Genomic DNA, 12167 nt, shown 5'->3' with positions numbered 1-12167 from the left:
CCCTTTGTCTGTTAATTTCTAAAGAATTTTCAAAGGAGTGTTGCAAGCTCCTCTCYAAACAGGAAACACCTTCACTACTGGCACTAGAACTCCTTTTCCCCCTCAAGGCTGGCCAAAGCTCTTACTTTTCCWCTCCTAGTGAATGTCACTGTGGGTGAAACTGGAAGTTTTTCCATTACTCCAAAATTTCAAGTAGTTCTACGGCTCTYTGCCATGACATAAATGTCCATTTTGCCAAGCCTTTTGATATAAATACTTATCAAGTGTTTTAATTTAGGAATGACAAAAATATCTTCTAGGAGARAGATGGAACTGGCTTACTCAGAGACTTAATGATCTATTTTTATCAGTTGATATGTAAATGCAGATGTAATCTTGTAGATAAAGAACCAGTCTTAAAAAAAGACATGGGAAATGAAATTCTGTCTTTTTCTATATGCACAAATCTACATCTGTGTACTCTGGTTACCTGAAATTCCAACACCTTCTGTATTTGTCTTGGGTTTGTGATTTTTGCAAGTTCAACAGAGTTTTAGATGAGGTAAAATAACTTCCCACTGCATGAAATTTTCATGAGTTACCGATAAAAATACTGAAAATTATTCTCAACCCAAAACTTAATTTCCAACAGAAAGGCAGGCTCTACAAAACTCCTGTTTTAGCATTTCATGGCCTCTTTGGAAAAGTTTCCTTTGAAATTTTGTCTCTACAAATCAAKCCACCATTTCTTGTTATGCACCAAGTGGACATGAAATGTTGATCAAATGCCTCTTAAGTACTCTAAAATACCTTTTAGCTTTTAGAAGATTGTAGAGATTGCTTTCCTTTACTGTCCTTTTCTACAGTGGAATGAGAATAAAACAGTTCTCTTGGACAAGYAGTGTTCTTTGAAAAACTGCCCTTTCAGTGGTGATTACATCTCTCGTGTGCTCATTTTATGGTGATTTCAGCTACACATTGTTTCACTTGTTTCCTCATAATAATGTCTCATGGGACAATATTAAAAGTCTTAATTATGACAAACCATAGTGCACTATTGTTTCTTTATTACTGACACAGCCTTGAGGCACAAACCAGGCTGATCTGCCAGGAACAGATCAATCATRTCATTCTTGACAGCTTAGCAGCCTTCTGCTGGTTTTTCAGTTGTTTTCTTTAAATTTTTTTGTTACTCTTTTGGTATCTTTTCTAGGTATTCACATGGAAGGTCTGGCTTCTAATTACCTTGATCTTCTTTTCCAAGATACAGAGAGGCAATATTTGCTGTCCTTTAAGTAGCAGACCTGGCTGGGGTTTGTTGTTTTTATTTCTGATATGTTTATATAGTCCTTTCTTACCCTTTATGTCTCATAGTGGCCTCTTAAGTAAACCTTCTAACTGAAAAATTATATTGTGTGGCCACAATTATGTAGCCACAATAAATTATATTGTGGCTAAATAATTGTCAAGGCTTCTTTGTTTGTAAGGGAAAAGAGGTGATCTGGAGTATTCTCATTCACCATAAAAAGCTGGGCTTTCACTTGTGGAAATGAAAGTATGTACTGTATAGGAACAGGAAATGTTCAGTGTTTCTAAAAATTTGACTTTAGTGTCTCCTATTTTTCTGGCAGAGAGGAGTTGTATTAATTTTAAGGAATTCTGTGCTCATGTAGCACAAGAGGAGAGCGACAACTTCATCCAGCTCTCTACAGCACAGAAAATGAGGCTCTTACATTCCCAAATCAATTGGCAATGGAGTAAAAAGCCATAAATGTGAAATAACTTTGAGAAGAGAACAAATTAGTAAYGCAGAAACCAGCTAAGGTCAGGCTGCATGGCATTTCTGGCTTGATTATCTCCAGCTCCACCTAAGTAAATATATCACAGGTATTTCTCYTRAAATWCATATGTAGCTTAGCATCCAATATRAGCTTTAGGTCAYAGKAATCCCRGTCTTRCTAAACAGCAGGRTTGATGTTTMTAAGTAYTTTTGACTTTTAATAAAGAGGTTTTAACCTCTGTTGTGTGATTTTGAGAATGATTTTCAGGCTTTCTTTTTTACTGAAAATTTTGCCTTCATCTTCCAGTATGTAACAGGGAAATATCTTCAGGGGGTAGCAGAATTCCCTGGGAAAAACCAAAAAGAGTCCCATGTGAATGATGCATAAGGGAATACAGCCAACAAAAAGAAGCAGTCTTTTTTTAGGCTGGAGTTTTTACAAGCAYATTGTTTGTAGGCTTTGGTGTTTTGTTATTTTGTGTGGGGGTTTCTTTATCTGCTGCAGACAAGAGGTCTCAGACAGGCCCTGCAAAGGAAGACTACTGTAAATTATGAAATAAGCTCTTCCTTCCTCCGGAGATTCCATTGGCAAAGGAATTCTGATAAAGTTTTCTCAGAGCTTTCTTCAGAGTTTCTGCCATGACAAGGATGAGCGCTTACCAGTAGGAAGCTCATTAAGTGRCTTGGAAAAGGGAATCTCCAGGAAAAGGCGTAGGATTTTCTGTCTCTTRGCCCCTGGGAGAATAACAACTGTCCTGGAGTTGTCTATAATTCTTCTGTGCATACAGTTATAACAGCAGATCAGTGTTTTCAAAAATAAAAAAGCCTACCCTATCAAGACTCATTAACTTGTTTTAGAATATTGTTCACAGAACCCCTGTGAAGTTAGGCCCTGCTGCATAATGTGCTGTATGGGTGCATTAAAATGCCAACTTCTGTCTGTGTTCTTCAAGATGATTTATTTGATGGGAAGAGATCTTTGGCTACTTGACAAGTTGGGGGTTTTATTTTGTGAAAAAAATGGGAATTGATACCAGTTGATATGTTAGCTTAGAATCCAGAATACACTGACTTTTATTCTATAAGAACAGGCTGAGGCTCCAAAATTAGAGCTCCAACACACACTGTGTGAACTCTAACTATRCAGATATGAAGTTCTGTGCCTTGCTATTGCTGACAACCCTTGTTGAGTCCTTTGCATGTTCAGCCTCATTAAACGTCATCCATAATAGTGAAGCTTGATGGAGTAGTATAATTAATCAGGATATACACAATAAAGGTGTGTAAATTTCTAATGTATTGTCTTATCCACCTGAAATGTTCCATGCACCTGTTGAGGAGTTGTAACTCTATTGAGATCATGACATTGAAGAATATGGTCCAAGGGACCCTTTAAAGCAAGGTCCATGCTTCAGGCTTGACTGCTACAACTGGCTGATGAATCTTTATTGTGAGCAGGACTGCAGAAAAGCACCAGCAATCCTGGAGCTGGCAAACCTGACCACAAATTAGCGCTCTGCACAGCTAAGATCCACAAGGAAGTGCTGCAGTGTCCATTTTTACTCAAACTTACTTAACCAGCTTTGAGTGTTGGCACCTCTCCTGATGAGATACCAGAAGAACTGACGCCTCCTTGCTGCGAAGCACTGATAGGTGAAAAATTGTAATCTGCTTATTCATGCAACTAACTTGAACTAACCGTTGTCCTCCTCCTTGACATCCTGGAATTGTGTGTTTCTGTCAGTAAAAGTCTGTAATGTGGCACTTGGCAGTGTGTCAGCACAGTCTGCCTTACTGGGAGGATCGATCTGGCAAGGGGAAACATCCGTCTTGACGTGTAGGAGGGCCAGATTCTGGGATTTTCCAAGATATTTTTTTCCACGCGGAATTTCCCGTCTCGTGGAGGACAGGCTAGCTGAGGGAATAAAAGGCTGTAAGAAAAGGCAGAGCATTACAGAGTCCAGACACTTGGAGCTGAACTTGGTTTTCAAGTCTGAGCTCATCCACTTAGCCACGGAAAGCAGTCACTGGGAAACAGCGCAGAGGAATTCTGTCACCTGCACACTGCAGCTACAAACGGTGAGTAGAAATGGGCTTTGCTACTTGTTTCATTGCTCAGCTAAAGGAGAACTGGACAGCTGTAAACCTGTGCTCATATTCTCTAAAAGCTTTTTACATTTAAAAGATATCTTGATATTCAAAACTGAATAATTTCCTRTAAGTGGAAATCTTACTTAAGTCTTTAGAATAACTGTTTAAAAGTGTGTAGGRAAAATTGTGTGAACAATAGTTTATATGGAATTTGAACAGCTCACTAATTGTTTTTTACAAATGTGTTTCCTTGATTTCTCATAGCCATCTGCTTAAAAGATAGAGAAAACTCTCAGAAACATGATTTGCCTGCMGTTGCTSTCTCTTCTTACCTATGGTAAGTGTRTATTTCTCTGCATAGAAAATTAGTTGGATGGCAATATTAGTGTGACTGTTCTCTTTGAGCGCAGCATCAAACAGAATTTTTGAACCTGCCTTGATTAACCTGGGGCTGTGTTCACATAGAAACACCTCTGGATGCAATGGCACGTTTTCCCTGCTTGCCTGTCAAAGCCATCATTGGCTCCTATAGTCTTCTGTGAAGTCTCAAAGCTTTGTGTGATCAGATATGAAGTCCCTGTGCTTAAAGCTGATTTGCTTGGTTTGAATATTGCCAGGTGATTGTTTATAAAATAATTGCCACTATTTTTTATTCAGTTTCATATACTGACAAGTTTGCAATATTTATTGAGCTTTAGATGTTCTCTTCTAAAGAGAGGGGAGGGGAAAAGTCAGACACCAACTTTTGGGTATCTTTTCATTCTAGGACTTACAGTGCTGCAGGRAGTGAATGGGTGGACATACCATTATTCAGAGACAAACATGACCTACAGGGAAGCAGAGCTGTGGTGCAGAAAGAAGTACACTAACCTGGTTGCTATCCAGAATAAGGAGGAAATTAAGCATCTCAATGAGTTCTTGCCATTCAATCCGGGTTACTACTGGATTGGAATCAGAAAAATTAATGGTGTATGGACCTGGACTGGAACTAACAAAGTACTGACAGAAGAAGCAAGGAACTGGGCTTCAGGTGAGCCAAATGGCAAAGGGAACAACGAGGACTGCGTTGAGATCTACATCAAAAGAGGGAAGGATGACGGCAAATGGAACGATGAGCAGTGTGAGAAAAAGAARGTCGCCTTGTGCTACACAGGTATGGTGTGATAAAGGTCATTCCAGTGTGTCCCTGTGGACGTGAGATGGTGGCTGAGACGAGTTGTTTAACTTGATCTTACATATCAGCTAGTTGACACTGTAAGCACTTGTACACTTGTGTTAACTTCTGGGGTTGCAGTTGTCCTTGCTCTAAGATTTAGATTAATGTCACCTTCTAGTTCCCAGAATATTTTGCATCGTTTTAGAGGCCAATCAGTAGACCTTCTCTACAATCAGTGGGGAGAAGCAGGCTCTTTCAGATGGTAACGTCCATCCCTGTCTCCAGTGGGTCTCTCAGCTAGTTAAGAGTTGCCCTTTTGGAGCTGTCTGTCTGCTGGCTATAGACTGCTGGATTAGATTTAATGCTTTGTGTAGAGGGGGCCAATGCTAAGTGTAAAAGAAAAAAAAAAGTCAAATTAGAGCTCTGATGAGTTAATGAATAATGTACTTGTTGAGGATTCCTACCTACCCCATAGTTTATTGTTCCTTTTGCATTTTAAATATTGATAATATCAACCAAGAACCACTGGTCTTGGAGTTTCCAGCCAGAAGAAGCCTTGTCCTGTGAGCTAGTCTGTAAAAGGTGTGGATTTCAGAAATTCTTTGGTAAAAGGAGACGATAATCTTAAGTGCCAAAACCGTCTGATTTTCTTTTGCTACATGAAGGGCTTGTTTAGAGTCAGAAAGATAAACAAAATGCTAGCCAGGTTGCATTAGAGGCCATTGCTGATTCTTTCCTTATTTGCTGTGGTTTTTTTATTTCAGCTTCTTGCAACCCATCTCTCTGCAGTGGCCATGGAGAATGCATAGAGACTATTAACAATCACACCTGCCATTGCAATCCGGGCTTCTATGGGCCTGAATGCGAGTTTGGTAAGATTATTTCATCCTGCTTTTTGACCARTCATGCTAGCTAGTGTTCAGTTTGGCTTCTTGGTTTACCTGCCCAGCCAGTGAGCCTGACTGTGCACCTTGTTGTGCTTCTTTCTAGTTCAGAGTTGTGATCCCCTAAAGAAACCTGATCAYGGGAGCCTCGAGTGCCACCATCCATTGGGGGACTTCAGCTACAACTCATCCTGCACAGTTCAGTGTGAGGAGGGTTATGAGCTGACTGCTTTGGAATCTGTTCACTGTACCTCTTCTGGGGYCTGGTCTGCTCCTCTTGCAGCATGCAAAGGTGAGCTATCTGCATCTTTCTGAATTGTACATAGCTCTGCAAACCTCAGCGCTGCTCTGGCAGTGAGTACAAATGGAAGTTTGGCCAATTCCTTTGTAATTAACTAAGTGGTGTAGGTGATACTTYTATTTCAGCACACAGGTCTCCATTCCCAAGGAGCTGAAATAGATAGGAAGAATRTTCTGGCCTTGACCTAGATTTCCTTGTCGGAAAGACTTTTCCACCTCTTAGGAGGGAACAGGGAATTGACATGATATAGCTGTGAGATTGCTCTTAACAGGCCAGCCACTTCTGACTGTAGGAATTAATTTTTGATGTATTTGACTTAGAATAAGCTACATTTTAAAGTAAAGAAGAGCATCAAACATCACCCAGCAGCAATCAAAATAGGGATGTTTTGGGTTGTAAATAGTTGTCATGAGCTGCAGTCCTGCCTTAAGAGTTAGTTTCCCATTTTGAGGTATTTCCCCTCCTCTCTGCTTTTTGAGATGGTGGCATTGTAGACCCCTTTCTAAAGCTGTTTAGTGGGTGTGTTGCTAAGACTCAGAAAAGCAAATATTTTAACGGTTTGTTGCAAGCTAAGCTCTGTGTTGTCTTTTGTGTTTTTCAGCTGTGACCTGCCCTGCCTTGGACATTCCTGTCCATGGGGCTATGAACTGCTCCCATCCCTCTGTGCAGCTCACCTGGGGCACCACCTGTGAGTTCACCTGTGAGGAAGGCTTTACCCTGACAGGACCAGCTACCCTGCAGTGTGGATCCTCTGGGGCCTGGGATGGGCAGCAGCCAAGCTGTGCAGGTACCTTTCCTTATCCCTGCTCATCTGAGCCYYCASGRCTCTCAGCATTGYYRTGTTGATCTCCTGAAGGATCTGTGCTGATTCCTGCTGTGCTGTTTGTGTTGCAGCTGTGAGGTGTGAGGCTGTCCCATGGCCAGCAGAAGGCTCTGTGACCTGTGACCACGCTCCTGCAGATCTCACCTATGGCTCACGTTGTGATTTCCAGTGCAGTGAGGGATATGTTCTGGATGGGCCATCCAGCACTGAGTGCACAGCTCADGGACAGTGGTCAGAGCCAATGCCAAAATGCAAAGGTGAGACTGTTGGAAATTGCAGTTTTCTGGTCACTGGGAACTCACAGAAATCCATATTCCCATAGGATGTTGGCCCCAAACGAAACTGTGCTCCCATGTTCTCAGGGCTCTGAGTTGCTCCCATCACAAAGTCAAATGAATTTAAAAATAAATTGTACATCTACTGCTGCAAAAAATAGGGCCAAAGACAGGGAAGTYTTTAATGACTCTTAACCATTTCATTTTGTCTTTCAGTTGTACAGTGTGAACCACTGAGCTCTCCTGAGAAAGGCTCTATGGAATGCTCCCATGGGGCTGGAATCTTCACATACAAGACCTCCTGCCACTTCAGCTGCCTGGAAGGATGGAGTCTCAATGGCTCTCTTGTTCTTGAGTGCAGCCATTCAGGAAACTGGAGTGCCATCTCGCCCACATGTGAAGGTATTTTGCCTGTGACCAGCCACAGAGGGATGGCTCTGGGTTTGTAGTCAGATGAGGTGTGGAAGGGTGATAGTGATGTTAATACCAACAAGTGAGCTAGAACATCTAGTGAAGTCCATGAATTCGAAGGTCCAACAAACTCACTGAGTATATTTGAAAGTAGAAGAAAAATCCTAAAATGTCTTAGTGAAAAATCTTGTTTTTCTTATCCAGAAACAAAAGCTGCAACCTGATTTCAGTTTATTTTGTTTGGTTTTGAAACAAAACATTTTTCATGTTGTGCTTTTCTCATGTGAATAAAAACAAAAGCTTTTCTAGAGAAAGAGAACCTTGTGGGGAAATCTGCATTCATAAGCCTATTTCTCAGTGGAAAATTTTATAGGTTTTTGGACTTGGTGTGATAGTTTCTTGGATGAACTCCTTTGCCWAAAGACCTCACAGAGCTTTTCCCTCAGAGGCTGTAATTTCAAATGACAGAAAGCTCAGCCTTGTCTTCTCATTTAAGGCAGTAAGACCTCTGTCACTGTCCCAAGTTGAAACACCCCTGGCCTGCCTGGAATGCTTTTGCTTGAGGTCCCAAAAGCTCAATTCCACTTTCATTTGCTTGAGCAGAATTTAGATCCTTGAATAATTTCATTGATCTCAGCAGGATTGCTCATAGAGGAAGACAGGGAGTTAAAATATGAACTGAAACATGAAAAATAAGAGGAGCATAAATTGCCATGTGAGGCTGGTGGGTAGACAGACCTTGGTGTAGGGAGCTTCTTGTCTTGCCATTGCCTTGGCAATGGGTGGGGTAATTTTTGGTATTCAGCTTTTTACTTTGTGTRCAGGAAGGATCCTGYTTCATCAAGAGAAAAGTGTTACAARTTGCAGTTCTGGYTCCTCTTGAAGAGCATGAGGAAGGGGAAGAAGTAGAGAGGGCTTCAAAGGCCACACATGGCMCTTGATCTCACTGAAACCTTTTCATCCTTTCAGCTTCTGACCAAGCCAGCTAYGTCTCTGTGGGCATAGCAGCCACTTCTGCCTCTCTGCTGTCCACAGGATCATTCCTCCTTTGGCTTGCAAGGCGCTTCCGGAAAAAAGGTGAGCAGTTGGTCTGGTTTGTTTATTTTCCTGAAAAAAATTCAGTGAAGCACTCCAAAACCACCCCAAAACCTCCAAAGCCTTATACTTTACTTTTTGAAAAAGTGGTAATGCCCATTCTTAGACAAATTCCAAAATTATTTTCAAAGACCTTGTATACAGGGCATGATTGGATTTAGGATGAGCGTCTAAAAAAGTTTAAAAAAATAGTAAACCCCAAATATTTAGACATCAAGAATTAGGGCTTCTGTCCTCAAATACTAATATCTTTTCTTTTTCTTGTTGCAGCAAAGAAGTTTATTCCTTACAGGTAAGTTGTGTCTCAAAAAGCAACATGAAAAAATGCTGCCATCACTTTTCTAAAATCCTTTTGATATAAACTTGTTGCCATTAAAGTACTTTTCACTTCTGTGTTTTATAGGAACTGGCAGGACACAGCCTCTGAAGGTAGTTTCCAAAGTGCTGGCCAGGATGTCTAACTCAGGTGTTTCAGGTAAGCACATGTAATGGCTTCACTCCCAAATTCTCTTCCTTTTAATCACACAAGCAATCAATCAGAGCTGCTAATTGCTACACAATTGCTGACACAGCAAGATGTGCTTTGGGATACCTAATATGCATCTTGGCATTGCATGGAAGTTACTAACAAGACTGGTGGATTTATTGCTTTAGAAATGGTTGTTCAGCTCCTTAAGRATGATTGTGCTTAGCATTCTGTCCAGCTGCATATAGTATTAGGAACATTTTTGTGCTGTTCTGCTACCTGCTGCATACAAAATTCCTCTGAAATGAGAGCAAATACAAATCTGTGCCAGTTTTCTGATTCACGGAGGAATTTTGTTCTCTCTGCAGGAATTAAAGCCACCTTCACTTACGTCTCAGATTTCTCAGAGAATGAAACTGCATGGAAATCAGCAGCTGTCCAGATGTTTTTACCTCTTGCTGACAAGATGATTGACCTTGTGTATGATTCAGAAATTTTGAACTCAAGCTGTCTGGTATTTCCATTGAAGACAAGCAGAGAGTAAAACTCTGCCCTTCTGGCCAAATCCTGCCTACATTATTCAGTCATGTAGAGTTATCCTGACTGGGAGCTTGCCATCTCCTGTCCAGATGGCGAGCAAACAGAGCACTGCTGCCTAAAGGGGAGGCTGGTTCCTCCCCTGCTCCACTCAAAGGTACCGAGCTGAGGTGAAGACATGCATTATTTCACATCGCTTACTACACTGCTGGAGGTGTCTTCTCTGGACTCACAGGGGTTATGCCTGCAGAAACAGAAGAATCAGGATGAAAAAATAGTCACTGAACAGCTTTGAAACTATTGATCTGGTTTGTGAAAGTCAATTTATTTTAAAATGTCCCAGTCACTCAATATGCCTGTAGTGATATGGGCAGTTATTTAGGTTTCTGCTGCATATCCCAGGAAACTTAGATACCTTTTTTTCTTTATTATAATAGCACAAGGAACCATCATGCTTCTAGCAGGTACTCTGGTTTCTGAGCACAGCAGATAGATCTGAAATTATCTCATCCCTGTGGGATTTTGTACTGTAATATGTGTATAAACATACATATTTATTTGTGCAGCTTTTACTGTGGATATTTCTGTGCTCTTACATGTAAATGTATTGTAAAATACTTGTTCTTGAGTAGGTCTGTGGTCTTTGATCAACTGATCAGAATTTATTTTAAAATAAATTTGAGATGCTTGTATGGATTTAATGCCTGCATATTATTTATGAATGAAATGGAAGCCTGAAATTTGTATGTTTTTATATTGAAAGTATGGTTTTTGAGCTGTTAAAAGTCTTCAAATGAGAGTTTTTCTTAATTTATGTTTAAGTTATGATTATAAATTAAAAATCTCTCATTTAGTCTGATATGCATTGTCCTATTTGTAACGTTGTTTAATAAAATGTTTTCAGTTTAATACTCCCGATTTGTAAATGTGAATGGTTCAAATTATTTGGGTCAGCCCTGTGACTTGTGGCTTCTACAGCAGAATGTGAGGTTAGGGAGAAAAGATGATAAAATCAAGGCTGTCTCTTAGTGGAGCTTTCCAGGTTTCCACAGCAGCCAAGGACAGAGCAGCCAGCAGATGGAGCTGCCTGCCTGGAACCAGAGCAGCCAGAGCCGATCCCAAAGCAGCATCCCCAGCACGRAAAGGGAGGAGGGAAGCTCGGTGGTGTGTCCCGTGAAACAGGCAGGTGCAGGAGGCAGAGAAGAGCAGAAAGAGAAGCAAGTGGGTGATCTTGGTGCGTGAGTAACAGCACAACCCCCTCAGCCCATGGAGGTTTTTGAAGCCCTTTCTGCTGGGATTTTGGCTCAGTGTGGGGGCCATGGGCTACCAGGTGACAGCACAGCTCTGGGGACAGTGCTGACTGCTGTCCAGGGACCTCCATTCCCAGCCTGACTTGGGCTGTAGAAAGCACTCTGCCATGGCTGCTGCAGGGTGGGTACCAGTGGTGGCCACACACTCCTGTGGCCACCCTTTGCCAGCCCCTGAGAGAGCCAGGGAAGCTGCACTGTGGCTCTGTAGCTGCTGCCAGGAGCCTGCCCTTGGTGACAAACTCCGAGGTGCATTCCTGTCCCAGCCAAGGCTCCRGAGAAGACATCAGGCCCGTGAATGAGGGAGTCGCTTCAGAGGGGCTGCACCGCAGGGGACAGAGCCCGTTGCTGTTTGTCCCAAACCGATTAAAGAACTGAGAGTGGCTGTCAGCACTTCCACTGCCTTGACAAGGTGGGGCCCAGCCCTGTGAGCAGATGTAGAGCAGTAATCCTCAGGTTCCCTGAGGGGACGCAGAGATTAGCCCGGAACGCCCTGCTCTGAATCCCTGCAGGAGCTGTTTTGAGAGCTAAACCACCACACGGATCCCTGGCCTGCCCTTGTTGTTGTCCTCTACATKCATGGTCTGTGTGTAGCATCCTCTGGAGAGAGCTGCTTATCCAGCATGGCTCCCACTCTACTGCCCAGGGCAATCCAGCTTCTCCTTTCCTGACCAGAGCTGGTGTTTCTGGCAGCTTTCCCTGGTATCTTACAGGGGCTTCACTGCTAGAGAAGAGACTATAAAATCATCTCCTCTCTTTCTCCAAGCCTTGTGACTTCTAGAGGCAGCACTCTTCTAGCGAGGTCCCATTTGGGTGGGATTCATCCCCTACTTCTCCCATATATCCCCTTGGCCAGACCAAGACTCTTGAAGAGGATCTCCTTCCTTGAAGCGGAAGGAGTGCATCTTATCCTCATAATTCATTAGTCCAGGACACAGGCAAAAACCTATTCTGTGCTCATCCAGGTTGCTCAATTCTTTATCCCCTCCTGGCAGAGTTTTTCCTTCCTCAGGATATGATTTACCAGTTACGATGGCATGGTGTGTCCAGGCCTTGAGGAGC

General features: G+C 42.2%; 1 protein-coding gene across 1 annotated transcript; it reads left to right on the top strand.

Annotated features, from left to right (window-relative positions):
- Positions 1–3675: 3675 nt before the first annotated feature.
- Positions 3676–10591, top strand: SELE (selectin E). Its single transcript, XM_057383006.1, has 12 exons — positions 3676–3838; positions 4115–4187; positions 4617–5003; positions 5771–5878; positions 5997–6182; positions 6793–6978; positions 7086–7271; positions 7506–7691; positions 8670–8777; positions 9066–9087; positions 9199–9270; positions 9630–10591. The coding sequence occupies exons 2-11, from the start codon at positions 4151–4153 to the stop codon at positions 9254–9256; spliced, it is 1464 nt and encodes a 487-aa protein (XP_057238989.1). The 5' UTR covers positions 3676–3838; positions 4115–4150; the 3' UTR covers positions 9257–9270; positions 9630–10591.
- The last annotated feature ends 1576 nt before the right edge of the window (positions 10592–12167 follow it).

The sequence above is a fragment of the Malurus melanocephalus genome, unplaced genomic scaffold (assembly GCF_030028575.1).
Source record: "Malurus melanocephalus ecotype Western Australia unplaced genomic scaffold, MMel_1.1 scaffold_601, whole genome shotgun sequence".
In the NCBI taxonomy this organism is placed as follows: Eukaryota; Metazoa; Chordata; class Aves; order Passeriformes; family Maluridae; genus Malurus; species Malurus melanocephalus.
This window is presented reverse-complemented; position numbering and strand designations above follow the sequence as displayed.